The sequence below is a fragment of the Pan troglodytes genome, chromosome 2, assembly GCF_028858775.2.
Source record: "Pan troglodytes isolate AG18354 chromosome 2, NHGRI_mPanTro3-v2.0_pri, whole genome shotgun sequence".
NCBI classification, from domain to species: Eukaryota; Metazoa; Chordata; class Mammalia; order Primates; family Hominidae; genus Pan; species Pan troglodytes.
Window position 1 is genome coordinate 66446500 of NC_086015.1, and position 23429 is coordinate 66469928.

Below are 23429 nucleotides of genomic sequence, written 5' to 3' on the forward strand. Positions count from 1 at the left end.
TGGCCATGTTCCAGGTGTGCTGTAGACCTCTCTGATTCTATTTCTCGCTGGCTTATCAGGCCTAACCTCATAAAAAGAGATCCCTGGAGACCACTACAGCTCTGTGGCGTTCTCTGCATTGGAATGTAGACCTGAAGTCCAGTTCACATTGTGATCGTTTGTTTCCAAAGAGGTTTGCCATCAATTCTTTTGCTTCCTGTAGGTCCATGCTCTTCCCTCACTGAGAAATGGAGTCTATTCCTCCATCTGCCTGGAGTCTGGGCTGGTCTGCAACTGCTTTGACCAAGAGAATATAATGGAGGTGGTGCCGTGCCAATTCTGAGCCTAGTCTTGAAGAGGTCTGGCAGCTTCTGCTTCCTCAATCTTGAAAGCCAGCTGCCATGTAAGTGTAACTACCCTGAGAATACCATGCTGCAAGAAACCCAAGCCACATGGAGAAGCCCAGGAGGATGAGATCCCATTTGGAAAGAAAAAAGCCACATGGAGAGACACCAAGTTATGAGACATTCAGCCCCAGCCCAGCCTATTCATAGGAAAGTGGTTAAGAGCATAGACTCAAGCTGGATTGCATGGGGCCACATTCCATTAGGTTGGTGCAAAAGTAGTCAGGGTTTTTGCCATTACTTTCAATAGCTCTGCCACTTACTTGACAAGTTACTTAACCTTTCTATGCCTCATTTTCCTCATCTGTAAAATGAGGATAATAGTATTGTTCATAAGGTTGTTGAGTTATTAACTGAATTCTTAGAACAGTCCCTGGGCATAGTAAGAACTATGTGCCAGAAATCATTGTCATTTCTGCTGGAAAGTCAGGTTGTTTTAGTGAATTGCACTTGTATATTAAGGTTGGTCTGACCCTACACATGTGGCTCTTTAAATTTAAATAAATTAAAAGAAAATACAAGTAACATTCAACTTTTTAGTTGCACTAGTCACAGTTGAGAGTACTTGAGAGCTACATAAGGCTAGTGACTATTTTGGACAGCTCAGATACGGAATACTGCCATCATTTTAGACAGTTCTATTGGACAGTGCTGGTCTAGACTCAAGGGACATTCATAAATATAGGTTATTACATTTTTAAGTGATATGAATTAAGAATTCCTATGTTAGAAAATGAAATTAATTGGAGGAGGAAGCAGGAGAAGAAAAAAGATATGGGTGTCATAGCCTCATTTTGTGGGTGAAACAGGAAATAAAGGTGGATGGGTACAGCTTAAAGTTATAATGGTACCAAGACAGGAAGAACAATACTGTAATAACTGTAACAGAAGGAGAGTGGAGGAGAAGTGGATGATGTAAAGTGAGCTGAAGCTCTATCTATTACAGTAGGGAGTCAAATAATCACTAAGATTGACCAATCAAGAAATGACAACAAAGGCTGGGTCCAGTGGTTCGTGCTTATAAACCTAGCACTCAGGGAGGCTGAGGCAGGAGGATTGCTTGAAACCAGGAGTTCAAGACCAGCCTGGGCAACATAGGGAGACCTCAGTTTCTACAAAAACAAACAAACAAACAAACAAACAAACAAACAAAAAATTAGTCAGGCGTGGTTGTGTGCACCTATATTCCCAGCTACTCAGGAGGCTGAGGCAGGAGGATCACTTGAACCCAGGAGTTCGATGCTGCGGTGAGCTGTGATCATGCCACTGCACTCCAGCCTGGGAGACAGAGTGAGACCCTATCTCTAAATAATATTAATAAAAAACAATATAATAATAGTACTTAGCACTCCAGGGGTTAAAAAATTGTTAAAAAGTTTCATTTTGAAGGAAAGGATTGAGAACAGAAAGGACTAGGACAGAGAGCTGTGTTTTTTTAAAAAAAATTATGAATGTTTCTGTACTGTTTCATTTTTTTTAACCATGTGCCGATATGGCTTTCATTAAAAATTATTGAAAAAAGGAACAAAAGTGATAGAATTTTCAATTTTCAATTCTAGTGGAGAAAGGGATTTTGCAGAAAGAATATATCTTTCTCAGGGTGACTTTCTCAAGGTGTTTGGTTGATGAAATCATGGTTTAGAGGTATGTCCTCTATAAAGGCAAAACCAAAACCTAACAGAACCAACACTCAATACATAATCTGGATGCTCTAAGTGCATCTTGGGAAGATGAATAAATTTTAAGTGCCAACTGAGGGACTGACTGCTTGGGTGAGACAGAATGTGTGAGTGGGCGGATGTACTGGGACTGCGTGTGCGGGTGAGCAGTTGAGCAAACCTCAGTGGCTTCTGCCTGGGGCCAAGTGACAATTACGGTGAAAGCCCCTTCCAATACTTTCTGAGGACTGGAGAAAAACACAACCCTTGAAGTATATCTGGAATCATAGACAGCATGATGGATTCCCAGGGCTCTGTCACCAGAGGGCCTGAAATGTCTTCTTTGCTTACTGAACGTCAGTACTGTGCTGGGCCAGTTGGGAGGCACTATTTCCATGTGAGCACTGGGTCAAATGCTACATGGACGCACATACATCATGAGGCCATTGTCCGTTGCTTCCTTTTATAAGAGGGCCAGAGTTTGTAAATGCCATTTTTACAGAGGTGGGAACCGTGACACCAAAAATTTCTCATAAGTAGCTCACCAGATGTCCATTGCTTGAAAAATGATCACTGGCTTTCAAAATTTGATTCCCATTTGAAAGAAAAGAGTTAAAGTTTGAGATGTTTAAAAAATAAGGTTTCTCTAAGTTGCCTATAAATGGAACCATTTCAGATAATGGAAAAGAGAATACTGACCAAGTCTTGACTCTTACTCCTACTTTCTCAATTAGTGTCTATGTGACCTTGGGAAAAGCAATGAACTACTCAGATTTCTCATGAACAATACAGAAATATTTAATAACTGATAGTCATATATAAAATCAGGATGCATTTACCAATGATTGAACACCTAATTTACAGTATCTTATTCACGTCTTCTAAGGACTTGTCTTCTTCCTTTATGAATGAGGAAACTGGGCTCAGAGAGGTTAAGTTGCTGTCCTCAGGGCACATAGTCAAGAAGTAGCAGAGCTAGGATTTGAACCCTAATGGGTGGGCCTGACTTCAAAGGATTCTGTACTATATCAGGTTGTCCCTACACTGCCTTTTCACAAGACAATTTAACAAAGTTTGAAGGGAAAAGTCCTACCATGACTGTGGAAGTATTTTGAACAACAAAATGTATTATAATATTCACTGACCGCAAATAAGACCTCATATATAAAACTGTAACCATCAAGGATAATATTCTGAAATGACCTCTGTGAACCACTGCAGAGCTTCACAGGGGGCCATGGGAAAGTGGGAGAGAGCGGAGGCTTTCCTGCAACGCATCCTTAGGCAAGAACATGAAAACTGAGTTGCAGGGCTACTGGTTGATTGTACGGCTTCTGTGCATGTTCGTAAATATTGATTGTGATTAAACTATTATCATAGTAATGAGGGTAGTAATGCCTCCTACAGCCCATCCCACCATACTCCTCAAAGTCCCTACCTTTTATTAAACAAAGGGCTGCTGGCACTGCTGGGGAGTTGGGCAAGAGGCAAGGAAATGATCTCTATTAAGCAAACGCATTCTATTCCATGCTCCGATTAGGAGCTGCAGCCTCATTAACGATGAGAATTGTTCTCATCTCCTGTTGTTCAGGGTACTGTGCTCTGAGACTAGATCCAGGAAGTGTATGTTCTATCTCCCCCCACCCCCAACTCCCTGGGGCTTCTGAACAGATGCCTGATTGAAGTAGACCTGTTTTTCCTTCCAGTTTTCCTATTCCTCATTTCTGTCCCAATCCCTCATTCCCAGAGAGGATTTTTCCAAGGCTCAAGGGCTCCTTCAGACCCAGCCTCTTAACACTGCTGATACTTAACAATGGTTGCATGCTTACTCTTTGCCTAGCACAAGGTTAAGCAATTTATAAGGAATTCACCCTCACAATGGTGGGCGTGAAATTCTCATTGCTTACAGATGAGGAAACTGAGGCTCAGAGAGGTTAATCGACTTTTTAAAAGATCCACAACTAGTGACATTATGGAGCTGGTATTTGAAGCACGGTTCCCTTGGACTCCAGGGTTTGCCCTCCTAATGGCCACATTGTATGCTTTTCCATTTTGTTGATTTTTGTGACATGATCTTATTTTAAGAGAAACTTGGAAGTGCAAATTGGAAAGTTTTAATTTTGTAAAATCTCCAAGCAGATATGTAAGCTTATTTTTGCAGATTTTAAGTGGGGGCCCCTGCCCCCTTCTGGCATTTTTGTGTTTTGTTTGCCTTTTGAACATCTCTCAACACTAAGAAGGGTGACAGAATGCAAGCTTGAAGAGGACAAGGGCCATGTCTTACTTGTGTCCCTGGCTTCCACATGGCTTTGGTGCTGAGCAAGTGAGGGCTATATTGTTGTTACTGAATAGTAATGCTTCTGCACGAAGGGGTCACTTGTGACCTCTGGTGTCCTTGACTTTTCCTGCAGGCTGCTTTAGCCTGAATTTGAAGGTATAAATTATGTCACTGCTGCCAGTGACAACTTATCTATCATAGCCTGGGTTTGTAACACAGTGGTTTGGTTTCTCTCTCTCTCTCTTTTTTGTTTTCATTTTCTCAGGTAAAGAGTGAAGAAAACAAGCAATCCCAGGGAGGATTTTTGCAAGGCTCAAGGGATGAGTTAAGAGGTCTGAGTTCTATTAAATTAGCTGTGCAAGTCATTTTCCTTCTCTGGTCTCAGTTTCCGCAACTGCAAAATGGAGTGGCTAGAAAGTATCAGTACTTCCCAGACTTCCAGCATCAATACACCTTCCTGATTTTGGCTGCAACCCATGAACCACCTGTATTATAGTTACTTATTATTCCTCCTTAAACTAGCTCACTTTAAAAATACTTAATTATAAAGGGAAACATATTTCTACTATAAATGAAAAAGCAATATCACTCTCAATAAGAAAAAAGCCAGGGTGAAAATAAATACAATATAACTAAAATAATGGTAGTAAATTCTGGGTAGACATGGTTGCCTGCTAAGGGTCCTGAGCCTGAAGCCTCCCCGTCCTCTGTTACAAATGAAAATTTGAGATTTTTAGAAAAGTGTGAAAGACAAACAAGCACCAAATGGAAACTTTCTTCTTGACATAAGGATAAAGATGAAAAGAGAATTAGAAAAATAATAACCCTCTCACAATGTGATTGGTCTTGTTTAATGATGAGTTTTTGGAGCATCTAACACCAGTAGCATCTGAGGTCCCATGTGGTACATATCCTGCACTTGGGATATACTCAGTGGTATGCTGGTTTCTGAAAAGCTCACACTCTCTCTCTTCCCTTTCTCTTTATCTATCACTGTCTAAAAAAAAAAAAACCCAATATAATAATATACTGAAATATAAGTAAGATAGTGTTTGCCAATTTCAGTAAAATGCTCCTGCTGTGGTCAGTTTTAGGCTACCAATGTGACATCCCTAACTTTGAACATAGGAAGAGAAATGGAGATCGGCTCTCACCAGCAGGTAGGAGCCAAGCAGACTCTAGCATATCAGTGGAAACATTGAACCAGAAAGTCTAGAAAGTTCCTTTGATTGAATGCACTCTAGACACTAACTTCCAGACAGTAGAGTAAGATTTTTTTTTTTAAACCTATCTCTACCACTCTTAGTTCAGCAATTTACATACAGCAGTGGCTGATTGAGTAGCTGATGCTAACATTTGTGCTCAGTGATAGAACTACACTAATAATTACAATAATAACAATATCTAACAAGTGTCAAATACTTACTCCAATCCACCATTTTCTCATTTAATTCTACCCACACCACATAATGTAGGTCTTATTGTTCCCATTTTACAGATTAGGCAACTAAGGTCAGAGATTAATCAATCTGTCTAAGATTATACTTTAGGAAGTGGCAGAACTGGAAAAATAAGAAACCCCAGTGCACACTGAAATAAACCTGATTCAAACCAAAATATGCTTGGAGAATGAGATATTCAATTCTAGTTAAGCAAACATTTTGATTAATAAAGAGGTGTTTTAGAGACTATGTAAAAATGAAACATTCTTTTGGCATTAAAATAAAACACAAAATGCTAAAATACACTAAACATAATGGAAAATGACTTCGATGAATCAAATTTTTGCATGAAAGAATATGCTAAAATATAAGTCACAAGAGTTTTGGTTGACCTTGTCATGGGTAATAGTTTGGATTGCTTACAGGAGAAATGATTGGTATGCTAAGACTGAACTGGTGAGAAAATGGAACCAACCCAAATGTCCATCAATGATAGAGTGGATAAAGAAAATGTGGCACATATACACCATAGAATACTACACAGCCATAAAAAAGGATGAGTTCATGTCCTTTGCAGGGACATGGATGAAGCTGGAATCCATCATTCTCAGCAAACTAACACAAGAACAGAAAACCAAACACTGCGTTTTCTCATAAGTGGGAGTTGAACAATGAGAACACATGGACACAGGGAGGGAAACATCACACACTGGGGCCTGTTGAAGGGTGGGGGACTGGGGGAGGGATAGCATTAGAAGAAATACCTAATGTAGATGACAGGTCGATGGGTGCAGCAAACCACCATGGCACATGTATACCTATGTAACAAACCCGCACGTTCCGCACATGTATCCCAGAACTTAAAGTATAATTAAAAAAAAAATTTTTAAAAAGCACCAGGGTCATGTAAACTTTCTTACAGTTTTGAATAATTTGACAGTAAGGCTAAGAATGGCTATTTATGGAGCACCTACTTACTATATACCAGGTGTTATGAAAGGGCTACTGTTTATCTCTTATTAGCCCAGTGGCTCTCTGAGGCAGCTATCAGCATTCCCACTGTATAGATGAAGAAACCAAGGCTCAGAAACGGTCAATAGCCTGCCTATGTTTCTGTTAGTCTGGGCTTCACAGTCACACCTTTATCTTAATCACTCTCTAACTTTCTGGCGATAAACTTCCCACTGCATGTGATTTGGAGGTCAGGATAGAATCTATAATTAATTTCATGACAACTATTTCCTGTTTGAAGCCATGTACCTATTCATTAGGTATTTCTTTTTTCTTTTTCTTTTTTGAGACGGAGTCTGGCTCTATCACCCAGGCTGGAGTGAAGTGGCACGATTTCAGCTCACTACAACCTCCGCCTCCCGAGTTCAAGCAATTCTCCTGGCTCAGCCTCTCAAGCAGTTGGGATTACAGGCACCTGCCACCATGCCTGGCTAATTTTTGTATTTTTAGTAGAGATGGAGTTTCACCATGTTGGCCAGGCTGGTCTCAAATTCCTGACCTCAGGTGATCCACTCATCTCTGCCTCCCAAAGTGCTGGGAAATACCCATATTCTTTAGGTATTTCTTTTGTAGCTAGCATTTCTGTGACCTGGTCACTTAGACCACACAGTCTGGAGAAAATACTGTGTCTGTCTTATGTTTGCTTTGAATGATATTCAGCTGTTCACTACACAATATTAAGTGAAATAGTTAACTTTGGATACTTATCTTTTCTCTTCTGTAAAGCTTCTGAAGGGTTGCTTCAGACAGCAAGTGTGTTAATTGTTAACTCCATTTTCATGGCATCAACTGGAAATAAGGATGTCCTAGTAGGCAATAAAATGATCTGTCACAGACCCCAAAGGGGATGTCAAATTCTGAAACACTAGGGAGTGGCTGATGAAAGAAACTGATAGAAGATATAGCAGATCAGTGTTTTAGACTTCTCTAACTTTTTAAAGCGCAGTGTTTTTTGGTTGGCCCATATGAACAAGATACATTAGAAAAAATAAATGGTGGCTTCCATTGGAAGGTGGCCCTCAGCTCCAGCATCAGAAGGCCACAAACCCAGCTGGCTTATAACAGGGAGCTGGTCTCTCTGTGACCTCGCTTAACTTCTCCAGCTGAATTGATTTTGCTAAATTCCCTGCTGAAAACGCTGAAAGTCTGTACCATAGGCAAGCTCCTTCATGATCAGGCTCCTGCACTGATTGCTCTTTAACTCCATGTCTGTCATTTTTCTCCTTCTGGCCTGGCCTTTCACAAGGAACGTCTAGTTCCTAAAATTTACTAGATCTTCCCTTTCACCTCTAGGTCTTTGTATATTGGAATACTCTTTGTTCTCTCCTTTGCCAAGCAAAACTCTACTTATTCTTTAGGTCTCAGCCCAAATGTCATTTCCTTCAATGGTCTCCCAGATGAGGTTGGGTCCCTTTGGTCCATAGTTACACTGCACCAGCTACTCTCTCTTTCTGAGTAATCACCATGCTTGTAAACTACTTGTTGAGAATATGTATCTCCCTCATGCAAATGTCCAATAAACAGCATTGTCCATCTTATCCATTGCTAACCCCCCCCAGTGTCTAGCACATAGTAGGCACTCCATAAACAGGTATAGAATGAAGGACTAATGTAAAATGAATGATTATCTGGACAGCACAAAGGAAGTGGGGAATTTTGAATGTCTATTACTTCAGTATTACGGTAAAATAGCTGGCTGGTGAGTAAAATCTTTATAAATTATTTTTGCTGGTAATATATGAAAAATAGATGACTCTTTCCCTTAGAAGTAGTATCAGCTAGTGGATAGTTTCTGGAAAAGTCACTAATTGACTTCATCTACAGATTTCTGTGTATATATGGGGAATAACATTTTTGTAATAATAAAGGAGCAATTTAGGGTAGAGTCTTAATAACTATGTGACTTTGACAAATCACTCAACATCACTTATCTATAAAATGGGGATGCTAATTAAATCAGTTGCATAGACTGATTGTGAGGATCAAATGAGAAAATGCATGCATACACTTAGCACAGTGCCTGGCACATAGTATGTGTTCAATAAACGCCAGCTACTACTACCACAGTTGGTGCTTCTGTCCGAGGCAGACACCTCCATTCTGAAATATAGAAGCCAATTGACTTAAAAATTACATGTATTTGGCAGTGAATAATCTGGTGATGTTACCCTCTGGAGGGTGAACCAAAACCTCTGTCTGCATCACTCATCATCAACCCACACTGTAAAAAGCCGTCTCTCCTACCCTGGACATTCCCTGAAGCCAAAGCATGAGTGAAATGCCATCAGAGAAAATACTAACAAACTCTGAGGAATATTCACCCCACTCTAGAATTCAGACTGCCTCTTAACCAAAATGTTCTGTGAACAGAAGTGAATGTCATTGATTCAGTTTGGGCTTTAGACCCAGGTGGTATTCTCGTTCTAAGGCAGGGCATCAAGAGCTCTGCACAAAAGCAGTCAATGCTACTGATTTACACAAACGTCTCGCAAATTCTAGTGGGGAGAAACATATCTGTTTTGTTTCATTTCCAGGTGGCAAGACAATCAAAATGCTGGCAAAAGGAAAACAGGGTGAATGAGAGTAACTTAAGACAAAGAAGACTGGACATACGGTAGGTTTCAGGCCCTTGACAGCCCTAAGATAGGCTTTATTCTTCCTGTTGTGAGTGGCTTCCATGTTGTGTTGTGACCACCTCAAATGGATTTATTTGATCGGAGGAGGATGTCTGAATTCTAGGGGACTTCAGAAGACTTGATATAAAGTTCAGACAGAACTTGATAAGGTTCTGTCTGCTTTGAGGTGGGGCCTGGGCTACTCCTACATCTTTATTCCTCTGCAGGGGCCCCAGGGTTTAGTGAAGGAAGAATTCATGTGAGCTGGGGGGAACTTAACCTTTCCAAGCCTTAGTTTCAACATCTGCAGAAGAGTGTTGTTGGAATGGGATTGTTCTGAGGATTCAGCAGGAAAAATACATTTAAAGCACACAGCTTTGTGCCAGGCACTTAGCAAGTGTTTAAGGAATAGGAGCTGTAGCTCTTATAGTTATTTTAGACTTCTGAATTCATCTAATATAACCATCATCATATTACACTGAAGCAGATTAAAAGCCAAGATGTGGTACCTTGTTCCAGGTCACACAGCTCCTTGGTAAGGGGCAGAGCTGGGTTACCATCCCAGTCTCACTACCCTGTGCTGTCTTTTTCACTGTACTCCATGGACTCTCAGGACTCCTAGCTCAGCTGAGCTCTTCGGTATATCATAGTTCTCCGGCTTTCCACCTTTGCCCTCTCCAGTCAAGTCTCCACCCCCCAACATTCACTTAATCCCTAAACCGTGTTTATGTGACCTCCAAAATATCCACAGAAGTGCCTCCTGCTTTCCTGCCTCCTGGCTAACGCAGCTGCTATTTTGTCCAGAAGATTCTCCCCTCTTCTGTATCCACCGCTGACTCCTTCAAGCTTGAGAGCTCAAGTCGCTCATGTCCTCTGCAGAGAGACCTTGCCTGAGCATCCTGACTAAAGTAATATCACCTCCCCACTTTCTCTTGCTCTCCAGTTTATGTCCTGTGGAAATGCTTCTCCCACCGGATAATTTTCTTTCGTTTTTAATTGCCTGTCTCCTTTACTAAATGTAAGCTCCCAAAAGGGCCGAGAACACACCTTTCTAGCTCGTTGCTGTGTCCCTAGCACCTAGCACAGAACATGACACATAGGTGCTCAGTAAATGGAAGTTGAGTAAATGAATGAATGAATTCCAGAACCAGCATATTTGTTAACACTTGCAGAGGACAGAGAAAAGCATTGTCACTTTCTGTGGGAGGAAGCTGGGTACCTGCTTGCCCTCTTCTTGGCCTCCTAAAAGAACAGCGAGTGGCTACCCACAAGACAGGGACCCTTCCAAACAGGCATCCCACGCAAAAGCACATCTTGTAGTCAAGGGAAATGGGCAGATAGTTGCTAATTGCGTCTTCCAACTGGGCTGATCTTTCAAAAGTTCGAAAGGCGCCTGCCTCCATAAATCCCAGGCTGCTACTGCTGCTGAAGCTGGTGAGGGAGGAGAGGAGGGTGCGCTTGGGCGCCTCTCGGGCTGGCACGAAGAAGCCACATCTCATCCTCCCTCCTCCCCCCAGCTCCTCTCCAAGAGAGGAAGCAATGCAGATGGAGACGAGAAATAAATATTCCTGCCTGCTCCGTGCCACTGCAGACGTTTTCCAAAATGTCTGGCTTGGACCATGAAACAAGCCCACCCAGGAAAGGAGGCGCTCAGCGGGAGAAAGAGGGGGAAAGGGTGGCATATTTGTCGATACTCGTCAGCTTTCTGGGGGGCAGAGCACATGGCTCATCCTTGGCAGCCCTGCTGAGGTGGGGACGTGGTAAGTGCACAGTAATACTTGAGGAATTGAATCAGAAATGGGAGTGGAGTTAAGAAACTCATGCCAGAGCGTCGGCACTATCTCTGTGCCTCTGCACAGGGTCCTAGGACGCACAGCTGGTTCTTTCACAGGTTTCAAGCTCTTTGCACAATACCTGCTGCCTCTGCTCATCCCTTTTACTTCCACTCCACTCCTGGGGAATTAACACAATTGGGCTGAAGGAAGCCATCAAAGGCCATTTGGAATTTGGGCAGGAACTCAGAATCCATGTGTGGAGATATTCCTGCCACCTCTAAACACAGTTCACTTTCTCTAATACTGGAATACTGGCAGGAGATGAGAACACGGGCTGCAAATGATAAGTGGGTGCTTTTGGCCTGGGGTGGCCAAGTGTGTGGGAGAAGTGTCACTAAGGAGGGAAGTTACAGGCCCAGCAACAGGCACCGAAGTGTTCTGCATTACACTGCCTTTGCTAGGCATGCTGTGAGGCTGCAAAATGTCTCTGAAAAGGGAGATGAGAGGATGGGAATTTCAGTTTGAACACTTCCGCATAGGATGCTCTGGGTGTCCTGTTTCTAATCTTACTGTGAGACTCTCTGGTGCCCTGTTCTTGATATCGCTGCCCCTGGACCACCTTCCCATAGTCCTCTTGGTAGGCCAGTAATTAGGGTGGGGCCCTTGGTGGATTGAATTCTGCTCAGTAAAGAGTAGAGGAGCTTTCCTGAGTTTCACAGGTTCAAGTCCAATGCAACAAAAACAGTTGCTCAAAGTGAAGACACAAAGAAAGCAATGTCTTCTACGGGTGTCAGGGAAACATTTTCCAGAAATGTTGCATTGAATTCTGTTTCTTTTCACCATTTCCAGGACTTCACTGAGGAATGAAACATTGTCTAATATTTCCCACTCATGTGCCCTGAATCCTTCTTTATGAATCTTCCCCACTCATTTGCCCATCTGCCTTCCAGTGCCAGGCAATTGCCAGCTGAATCCCACTCTCTCCAGGAAGCCGTTCAGTGGTGGGGGAAAGCTGGCAGGACACATTGGTTCCTGTCCCCACTCTGCCCATTGCTGTGTGACCTCAGACAAATCACTCCCCTCTCTGGGCCTTCATTGCTTTGTCAAAGGAGTGGGTTGGATAGGTTTCCTTTCAGCTGTGACACATTATAGGAATGTTCCATAAGTGAAATTGGATGGAATTCCTACTGTCATTATCCCCTTCCCACCTCACCTTTGCCAATAAGCTCCAGGGATAGGGGCCATTGCACCTCTGGGATTGAATTCAATCCTCGTACCTGGGAAGGTCAGAACTGCATATCAGAAGAAACTGTTTTAAATGTTCTGTTTATATTTCCCTTAGTTCCCAGGAAGATTAATGTATGGGTTGGGGAAAGATCAAAGTAGGGTATATTTGGAAAGAAGTTGTGTGCGTGTATGTCTGCATTTTACAATAATCATATTAGTTACTTTGTAAAAATAATAGTTGCCATTTATTGAACTCTATTATGAGCTAGGCCTATGCTAAGCTCTTTTGCCTACGTTATTATTTTCATGATAGCTCATTAGGGAACATATTATCTGCCCTGCACTCCCTTACAAATGAGAAAACTGAGGTTCTGAGGGGATGGGACATTTGCTTAAGATCAGACAGCTGTTAACATTGGCAATGGGATTTGAGCCTGGATCTGTTGGATTCCAAGGACAATAATGTGCCATCCACTACCCTGTGCTGGGCCTTGTCTTGGCATTCAGTCACTATCTGGGACATTCTTCATACAGTGAGGCTGTTTTAAAGACCCACAGGCAGTGGGTCCTAAATTGATTCCCTTTCCTATGGTGTTGTCAGAGGAAAACAGATAGTCTCAGAGCCAGCAGGAACCTGCTGTCAGAAATGGCAGGGAAGCATGCAGCTGTGGTGTCTGCCTAGCATCAGGAAGAGTGGGAGAACTGGGCCCCCGAAGCAGTCCATTTATAGCAACTATCTCCATTGATCATTTATCCATAGAAAATAAGGCTGGTTTCTGCCCAGACTTAGCTACCTCATTTCTATGGCCTTGCCTAATTCTGGCACAGAATCAGGGCCTCTTGGAATTTGCAAATAATTAGATCATATGTCCCAGAAGTTGTAAACTTAAATGGCTCCTAAGCCCAGGTAGGTATGTGAATGAGTGAAACAGCCAGGAGGGGGTTACAGCAAACTGCAAACACATGTCCAGTCTAAGACCCCCAAGACACAGCTCCAGCAGAGTTGCTGTGCACCTAGCATGCTATGCAGGCACCCCCAGAAATACAGAATTTTCTGTGAATTCTCCTGATTTTTAAATGTAGGCAATTCAGTTAAGAAGAACGTACTTGACACAGTGAGGACCATATAAAACATATTTCCAGGACTGAGTGCAGGTCTTCATTTAAAACTCTAAAATTAATTTTTCTTATTTACAGATGAGGAAATGGTGGCCCACATTAAGTCATTTGCCAGAGCTAGCTAAGGTGGGCTTAGGTAGGCAAATCTCTGGATGCATACATATAGAAATGTGTGTGTGTGTTCATAAAAATACACACATATTGTACATTTACAAATGAAATAGAAATGATGTTGGATTACCTGCTGTTATTAAATGTTTGGCTTTTCACATAGTGTTAATATTATACAATAGTTGACTATAATTAACACACACACCCATCCCAAAACAAAATGACACAACATAACTCCTCTCCCAAGCCGAAACCAAAAATTAAAACAAAAGCCAGGAAATAAAGAAGCTCTTTACTTACGGTAAATGACAGAAAAGAGGAAAACAAAGTCCCTTCGTCATATCTGGATAATTTTGCCAGCACTCCTTCCAAGATAGTAACGAACTAGAAAAACAGCAAAAAAGAAAAAAATGTTATTTCAAACTATAATTGTTCACCATAAAGCACATCATTTCCCAACCACATAAAGGCTGGGATCGAGCCCTCCGTTCATTTCTGCAGTCTATTATTTGATTCCCGCCTTCGGAGAAAGGAATAGACTGCCTTTACATAGAAATATTTGACTTATCCGGCTTTCTCTTCATTATTATGTGATTGCAAATATAGAGTGTTACAGAAGTGCAAAGTGACAAAATATTATTGAGTTGCATATAGCATGCGATAATATTAAATGCACTTTTTAAAATCCAAAACTGCGCAAAGCAGTTTCTACGTTACATATTAGCACTACATTTAATCCAATCTATTTTTATTTGTATTTTATCAGTAATTTGGGGGAAACAGAAGTTTAGCACTGGCAAATATAAATGTCTTCCCATTCAGCATTACTTAGTTAAAATTCTATAATTCATGAGGGTGACTGAAATAGCTTTATCTGACTTTTATGTTTTATTATGACTCTCACTGCATGTGAAACTAGAGGAAAAGGGGTTTTCATGATGGCAGAATTCCTTATTACCGTTTAACTTTCTGTATTTAAAAATCTAACTTTGTCAGAGCTGAAAAACAAAACAAACATTTCTCATATAACCTAGCGCAACGTTTGGGGACAAATTCTTATTAAGTTAACATATGCCACTTCATCAATTTATCTTCACATGGCTCGAGATCATCGGAAAATCATTTCGAGCTGAGGCTGGGTGATGTACAATCTTGTTTCCTGAGAGACACAAGTATCCAGCTCAACTTTTTAACGTGTTACATTTTAATGGAAATGGAGACATAACAAAGCAGTGTTCACAATGAAACATTTCACCTGAAGCTGGAGGTTACCTTTGCAACCAAGAGTGTTATCATTTCTTTAACAGTTTCTTCAATTAGTTCGTCTATTTTTGAATGGTATTGATGCTAAGAACACAGAAAGACAAATATTAGCATGTTTGGGAGGTGATGGCATTGCATCCGTCAGTAATTTTTAGACAACTTAATTTATAAATAAAGCCTGGCCTGCGGACCCCGTTTATTTCCTTAGTCCCAGAAATATTTATAAGATCCTGACTCCAGTTCTTTGATAGAGAGAGATCTGAAGCTCTTAAAAATATTACCAAGTTCATTGTTCCTCACTCAAGGCTTTCGATGCTTCTAATGTGTGTAGACACTTAAACACTTTTACAAATAGCACACATGAATGACTTAATGACCCAGCAGTGTGTTGATTTGGATCTTACAAAGCAGGATACTGTAATAATTTAACACAGGAGATTAAAAATTATCTTTGGAAAACTGCTGGGGGTTGTGGCTTAGGTAGTAGATTCCCTTTCCAAAGGGAATTTGATGAAGACACTGTGACTAATTTTGCAAAAACTGTTCTGAAACCCTCAGGTTCTTTGGGTTAATACCTCAGAACTCCTCATTTTGTCTCCAAGTCTTGACTCAGTATAAAGGCAAAGTGTCTCTTTCTGAACTCTTGTGGCAAGCCACTCATTTCCTCCATACATGGATAAACAGACCCAGTATGAGAGCCTACACTGAGACCACTGCTAAGTTTTTAAATTTCTCTAACTGTGCCTGTCAATTACATTTAAATAGTAATGTGAAAACAAACCCCCACACAAATAAAAATCTGCTGTAAATGCCAGGGAAAAAGGAAAAGTGATTTTAACACAAAATATTATATGCCAGCTCCTTGACATTTATTAGATCATTTTAGTATCCATTTGAATTATCCCATATTTCCCTAACAAAAAATAACAATGCAAGACATTGTTATTTGAAAAGGAAAATGCACTTACCCACATTTTAGCAAACTTTCAGAAGGATGATTAATTAGGAACAGAAAAAAAAGGAACAGTGCAAATAAAAATTAGGACAAAAGGACACATGAGAAAATAAAAATTAAATAAAATATTCAAAAGTCTATGTAAACATATGGAAATAAGGCATAGTAATGTGGTTTAATATTCTGATAACTGGCAATCAGAATTATTGAGAGTGAGGAAAGGGATGTGAATTAGGTAAATCCATTTAGAATCATAGGCGAGGTTTGTTTGTAATTGGAAGACCTGGATAAAGCCCCAGTGCAAAGTTGGGAAGTCATGTTACCTATGAAAATTTAACTCAGTTTCCTTATCTGTAAAAAACAAACAAAAGAGATAATAATACTATCATCCTGGACCAATAAGAAGGGAGAAACCAGTATGAAACTCTGATTTTGGAACGGGAACAAAGCCAACCCTGTATAAAGATTTTTAGCGGGTCTATGCTAGTATTATTATTTTAAAAACCAGTGCCCGAGTCCTTTCCTGTAGTCATGCCTTCAGACTCATAAGTCTCTGTTTGGGAGATCAAGTGAGAGTCTAGATGTGAAAATATTTTGTCAACTGTCATCGTGACTCAAATATTGTTAGTTGTTCAAGTTCATCAAGTATTAGATAAGGGTAGAGAGAGACAGTCTTATTCCTTAGTCATCTCCTCCAGTTTCATTTTAATTGATTAGAGGAAAAACAATACAGCTAATGGCTTGTATGTTGTAGTCCCGTTGAATCAGAACCCATGTTGGCTACACTGCTAGATTCAAAAACGAATTTACTCCTAAGTGGCATAAACCTGAAGCTAAATGCAAAAAATTTATCTGCAGAATTCTTTGCTAGAAACACAAAGAAAGATGTCAGAGCAAAAGAATTCAGGAAAATTGACAGGGCTCCAAATTCATTTTTAGGTCTTGAGATAAGATCCAGAATCACATGCTTACTTTTCCTCCTCATATGACTGCCTCACTCGTCTAGGTTTTCTTTGCATTGCTATAAATGATTCACATTTATTAATTATGGGAGTAAACTAAATCAGAAAAGCTAGCTGTGTGCAAAATAATATGAAATATACCAAGCAAAGAAGAACATCATTGAGAAACAAAACACTCTCTTGAAAAACTGGGCTGAAGTGGCAAAGAGACTAGAGTAATTGTTCTCCACACGCCAACAAAGATTTAGGGTCTTACTCTGTGGAGTTAATGATGTCATTCTTTCTCCCAAGAGAAACAAGCTTTCTCTTCAGGAGCTAGGAACCTCAAACCCTTTCATAAGGAGACATGGTTGAGACATCGTGGCTTATGGAAATATGATGGTTTATGGGAACCTCTTCCCATTTCAATTCTTCCATGCCAAACTTCGCCTTAATTTTTCTCCAGGCAGTCCCACTATCTCTCCCTTTCACTCCATACACATTTGATCATCTCCATTCCTTTTCTGTTATAATGAATGTTTCTTTTTTTCTGCTTATAAAACAAAGTATTTTGATATGATTATTCTGTCTCTCCCATCCAGGGGAAACTTTATCATGTCAATCTCTGTTGATCTATTTCCTCATTTTTGCAGTGGGGCTAGAATTATAACTTGTGAATATAGACATCATATTCACTTAACCAAATAATGAAACAATGCATGGAAACGTGGTTTAGAAACTGAGAAGTGCTATGTGGCAGTATTACTACTACTACTATTATTAATAGATTAACATAGTGGTTGCATGTGTATATACATTTCTCTAAACTCACCTAAAATCTCTATATTTTGTTGTATGTAAATTATGCCTCAATTTAAATATAATCTTCTTTGTGGAAGATAGCAGAGCAGGGTAATAATTACTCTGTTTATCATGTAGCAAAGAGGTAAATATCAAAGCAGCCCCTATTCCTATTCAAGTAATTACAGAATACGTGAATCCCTTTTGCCAGTTTTCCCTGATATATGAGACTTATTGGATTAACTTGCTTTCTGGAGTAATAGTGAGTACTCTGCTTTCACTCCTTGATCTTTCTTGGGAGATATATTGTTCTGTGCAGATGTGAAGCTCCACGAAGGGGTATATATATATCACTGGGGCAACTTTTAATTAACAAACATTCCTACTAGACAATTTTGTTATAAAATGCCTTGCAGTCTGATCGACTATCCAGATACGGTACAAAGAGGGAGCTTTACCATTTTCCCATTTTCCAGTCCTCTCTGCTGGCCTTTTTTTTTTTTGAGATGGAGTCTTGCTCTGTCGCCAGGCTGGAGTGCAGCAGCACTCGGCTCACCGCAACCTCCGCCTGCTGGGTTCAAGCGATTCTCCTGCCTCAGCCTCCCGAGTAGCTAGGACTACAGGTGTGCGCCACCACGCCCAGCTCATTTTTTTGTATTTTTAGTAGAAACAGGGTTTCACCACGTTGGCCAAGGTGGTCTCGATCTCTTGACCTCGTGATCCGCCCACCTTGGCCTCCCAAAGTGCTGGGATTACAGATATGAGCCACCACGTCCGGCCTCTACTGGCCTTCTTGGATTAACTTGCCCTATACTCCAAAATTATATCCTGAGGGAACTACTAATATTCAATGGCCTGGAAAGTTTGGTCAGTTCACTTTTGCTTCTGATGGGCTGAGTTGCAAATTCACAATTACTGTGTGAAAATCATTCCACTTGACTTCCTGTGCTACACGTTTTGCCTTGTCATAGAACAGATTGTGTGTATGTTGTCTTTCTGTTAAGACCATCTGACCTTGGAAATGAGATGAAAACACACTAGACCAAGTGAGAAACTATTTAATACACAATTTCCCTTCTATTGGTACTTCACAAATTTTAATGAAAAAAATAAATATTTAAGATGGAAAACTATGCTTAACAAATGTTTCAGCAGCTGTCTTTACATGTGATATTACCCAATGATGAAATCCAGGATGCGATCTTAAAAATGGAGATTTCATCACCTGGCCAGTATCTAATCTAAAGCAGGTTGAGGGAGTTGGGACCCAGGTGGAGGCTGGTATTAGTAGCTAGGTCTATAATATGGGCTTCATATCCCACACTCAGAAATACAAACTACATAAAAACATTGGACTTTCATCTATTCTTATCCCAGTTCCAGGATGTTTCCAGATATTCTTGTTAAATCTCATTTTAGCAACTCAGCTTTACTTTGGAGATGAATATTCCCATTCTACAAAGTGAGAAAAATCAAGGAGGAAACATTTCCATATGACTTTCCATTGAAGTTCTGATTAAGGTTACAGCCACTGTGCTAGACCACTTAGAAGAAGTACATATTTACAGACAATTAAGTCAAGCTAGCTTTATTCTCACCTGTTCTCAGCCACTTGGCATTCAAAGAAGCCTCATTTCCCGCAGCTGGTCATTTAAGTGTCTCAGATTCAATTATACTAAGGAAAAATGTCATGATAGATCTCTCTAAGATGGCTTGGGAAAAAAACCAACAGTCTTACAATAAGAATCATAGACTAGGATGCATTATTGGATGGGCCCTTAATAAAGATATTCAGTCTAGATGTGTGTGTGTGTGCGCGCTATTTTGGGAGAAACAAGAAATGTTTACAAGCCTCGGTTATTTGTTTTCATTAAAAAAATTATGTTGAGTCACATGGGGAGAGTATGGGTAGTCTTTTCTACTTTATCAAATAGAACAATGTCTAGAAAGAAATAGACACTGCTGTTTCATGTCAAAAATGTTACTGCAAGTCCAAGACAACTTTCTGATTTTATATCCAGAATTAGGGGACTTTATTTAATACCCAATTTTAACAAACCACATACTTCCCAAAGGTTGTGTGTTGCATGCTATGTTCTTCATTCAGCAAATGATGACACATCGTTTGGCAGCTAAGGTATGGAGTCCATACGATGTCATGATTAAACCAAAAGGCAACTTATTCTTCTATAAAACCAGACTCCCAGGTCAAGCTAAGGTCATTCTACCTTGGCCCAGAAGCGATTAGTGGTAAAGAGAAAAGAAGGGTCCGCCATTGTGATAAAAGTCAACTTGGTCTTTCTCATCCTCTGTCTCCAACTGGGGTCTATGGTTTGGTCAAGGAGGTCCCCAGGTCCTCTGAAATTGTAGAGTAATAATATGTGAAAGTATTTTTTTCCCCTGAGAAATGGCTCCATACCTTTTTTTATATTCTCAGTGAAGTTTGTGACAGCAACTCCCACGCTCCCACCACTCTCCCTAAACCCCCAGCTCAAAAGCAAAACAGCCCAGATCAAAGTGACTTGGCTTGTTTGGAAGAACTGTTTAACCATCTGACCAGGTATGTGGGAGCTTTTGAAACATGGCCGTCATTGAATCAAGCTGGGGAGGGACTGCAAAAGCTGCTGAGGAGAAGGCAAGACCAGTCCTGTTGTATCAACCCTTCTGCACCCTGGCCTAGCACCATCCTTAGAAAACTCAGTTAAAATGTACATCTCAAGAAGATTTAAGGGGAAATAGGTCAACTGCACTGCATTTAATTTAAAAGAAACCTGTTATGTTTTAAAGGATCCCATCGAGAAGATGAAAAAGAAAACCCACAGAATGGGAGGAAATAGTTGCAAATCGTATATATGATAATGGTCAAGTATCCAGAACATATAAAGAACTCTTACAACTCAATAATAAAAAGACAAATAACCCAATTTTTTAAATGGGCAAAAGATTTTGAATAGGCATTTCTTTAAAGAAAATATACAATGGTCAATAAATACATAAAAAGGAGCGAACAATACATGCTACAGCATGGATAAATCTTGAAAACACTGTGCTGAGTGAAAGAAGCCAGACACAAACGGCCACATATTGTATGATTTTGTTTATATGAAATGTTCAGAATAGGTAAATCCTTAGAGATAGAAAGTATTTTGGTGATTACCTAGGGCTGTGAGGAAGGGAGGGGAGTGAGAATTAATGGGTACTCAGTTTTTCAGGTGATAAAAATGTCCTAAAATTGACCGTGGTGATGACTGCATAACTTTGTGAATACACTAAAACTACAAAATTGTACATGTTAAACTGCTGAATTTTATGGGTATGTGAATTATATCTCAATTTTAAAAACAGTAGCTCCAAGGGGAGAAAAATTAAGGAGGAACAGGATTCTGGAAAATATGAAGTCAAAGGGATCTCAATGAACTTTTGAGATCACCAAAAACAGGGCCTTTAAAGTGGGCTTGATGAAGCCTAAGAGGTTGTTTAAATATTCCAGAGCAGCTTAGGTGGGTGGTGGGCAGTGAAGAGGTGCAGAGCAGAGGGCCACCTGGCAGCTTGGACTCTAGGCCCCCTCCTCCCCTCTCCATCCAGAGCAGCTGTACTTTTATTTGTGTCACATGCTGGCCTTCTTGATTTGCTTTGAAAAACAGATTGTGCCACTAAAAACAGCCTGAATAAAACTAGAATAGTGCTACCATTTTACAGATGAGGAAACTGAGGCCCAAAGAAGCTGAGTGATTTGTCAAACTCCAGCTTTCAGCTCAGCCAGGGGAAGAATCTAGGTTTCTGAACACCGAACCCAGGTCTTCCCCAAGGGGGGCTATCCTTCCTACCTGAGTCCTTCCCCTGAAGTCAGGTTTACATACTGAGTATCCAGATCTGTGGTTCTCATAGTGTGGTCTCTGGAACAGCCAGCAGCATTAGCATTGCCACGGAACTTGTCAGAAATGCCAATCCTTAGACCACACCGCAGACCTATCTGAAATTCTTGGGTGAGACTCAATGATCTGGGTGTTCAGATGCTCTCTGGGTGAGTTTAACGTACACTGAAACATGAGAACCACTGCCCCAGATCATTCATATGAGCACATGATGCTGGGACAGAGAACCAAGGGCACCCTGAATTTGACTCCAGTGCTTAGAACTTAATCCCCAGGAAAAGGTCCTCGACAAGAAAATTAGTCAGGAACAGAGTTAACCAGGGTGGGGGTGGGGGCTGAGGAAGCTGACTTGTAGGGGAAACAAGGTTGAAGATGATCTTGCCAGGAAGAGAATACCACCAACCCACATTTAAAAATGGAAGGTGCTGAAAGAGAAAATAAATAACGAATAAGGAGCAAATATAATTTAGTAAAAATTCTGAACATGTAAGGCTGGTATCGAAAGATCTGATTTAGGAGCAATTTATGCCAATTGGCAACAACATAGAGTTGCCAGAAATGCTTCTGAATTAATTCTAAATTGGTATATGAATATCTAGCTGGCTTAAGGCCATCAGAGAAAAATGATCATGATAGTCTTTAATCAAGCCCAAGTCGCTGTTTCCTTCTCCTTTACATTTTAAATACTGCTTTGGAATTGCAAACTTAGCAAAGGACTAAACTTTTGGTCAGGAAAGATTCATGATCAATTCAGTCTAAGGAAAATTGAAAGTCTGCAATTTTTTTTTTTCTTTTTCTTTTGGAAATTCAGAACCTGCTGGCTGGGGATTGGGTAGCAGGGTGATCTAACATTATACATCCTGGAAGTTGTTTGATGCAAGAAAGGCCTCTCTTGCTGTCCAGATGTTCAAAGTGATAAAATGCACTTCAAATGTGAAAATGACTTTCATTCTGGCAAACACAGATCTGTTCGAGACACCAGCCTAATAAATAAGGTCGTCAAACTTCATTTAGCTTAGAGGAACTTTATGGCCACCCCAACTCCAGCCAAGAATCACTTCCAAGTGACTGACATTCTCATCAGCACATGCCTTAGAAATCTACTTGACAAACAGATACTGAACACTCATCCATGGCTTAATCCACAAATGTTAGAGTGTATTTCTGAAACTAGCAGACTAGGGTAGATGGAAGGAATTTGTGAAGTTTTCTTCTACATGATCAATGAAGAGGGAAAAAAAATCTGTATTTTTTTTTTTTTTTTTTACCTCTTGGCCCATTTCCATGCTGCAAAGTTTTGTTGATTGAGCTTTGGCATCAACCATAACATTAAACATGGTGCATATTGACTGTGGGACTCGAAAATCTGTTGATCGACTGGTTTTTTGCAGCTTAACTTCAAATGCAATCCTGGTTCTATTAAAACAAAGTAGGAAAAGACCAATTCAGTGTTCAGATGGCAGCAGGTGGAGGAGATATTTTCTGAGAGGTCAGTGAAAAAGAAAATTGAAGGCTGTAATCAGTTTCAGTCAACAATGACTTCACATGTGTTCCCTTTTAAATAACTTTCCCAACTAAGGAAGGCCTATTCACAGAGACAGACATGCACACCCTTCCTTTCTCGGCAGTACCCGGAACACCTGTAGCTTGGCGTATTTCTCTCTATAGTTTACATGCTATGGAGAACCTTAATTGCAGGAGAATGAATGAATTCACAAAAACCCGATTATAGCAGTATAGCATATGTAAGTTCTCTCACATTGGCAACTGCCTACCTTGAATTACTTCATTAATAAAACAAAACAAACAAACAAAAACCAAAGCAGTTTTTAATCTTCAAAACCTCGTGGTGGGGAAAAAAATCCTAAATGATGTTTATTGCTGTGGGTTTTTATTTTCCCCTTTCTGGTTTTGAAAGAGACAAAAATTTAAAATCCAGCAAGTGTATTACATTGCTTTAAAGACTACAAAATTT

The 23429-nt window shown here is 40.3% G+C and overlaps 1 protein-coding gene across 11 annotated transcripts in view; it reads right to left on the reverse strand.

Moving 5' to 3' along the window:
* Window positions 1–23429, reverse strand: part of CADPS (calcium dependent secretion activator) — a 475079-nt gene that overhangs the window by 54430 nt on the left and 397220 nt on the right. For all 11 annotated transcript variants that reach the window (XM_009445771.4, XM_054682049.2, XM_009445769.4 and 8 more), the window contains 3 exons: window positions 22723–22870; window positions 14892–14966; window positions 13920–14003 (listed from right to left, as the gene is read on the reverse strand). In XM_009445771.4, coding sequence (XP_009444046.2) covers window positions 13920–14003; window positions 14892–14966; window positions 22723–22870 — 307 coding nt within the window. The remainder of the gene's footprint in view (window positions 1–13919; window positions 14004–14891; window positions 14967–22722; window positions 22871–23429) is intronic.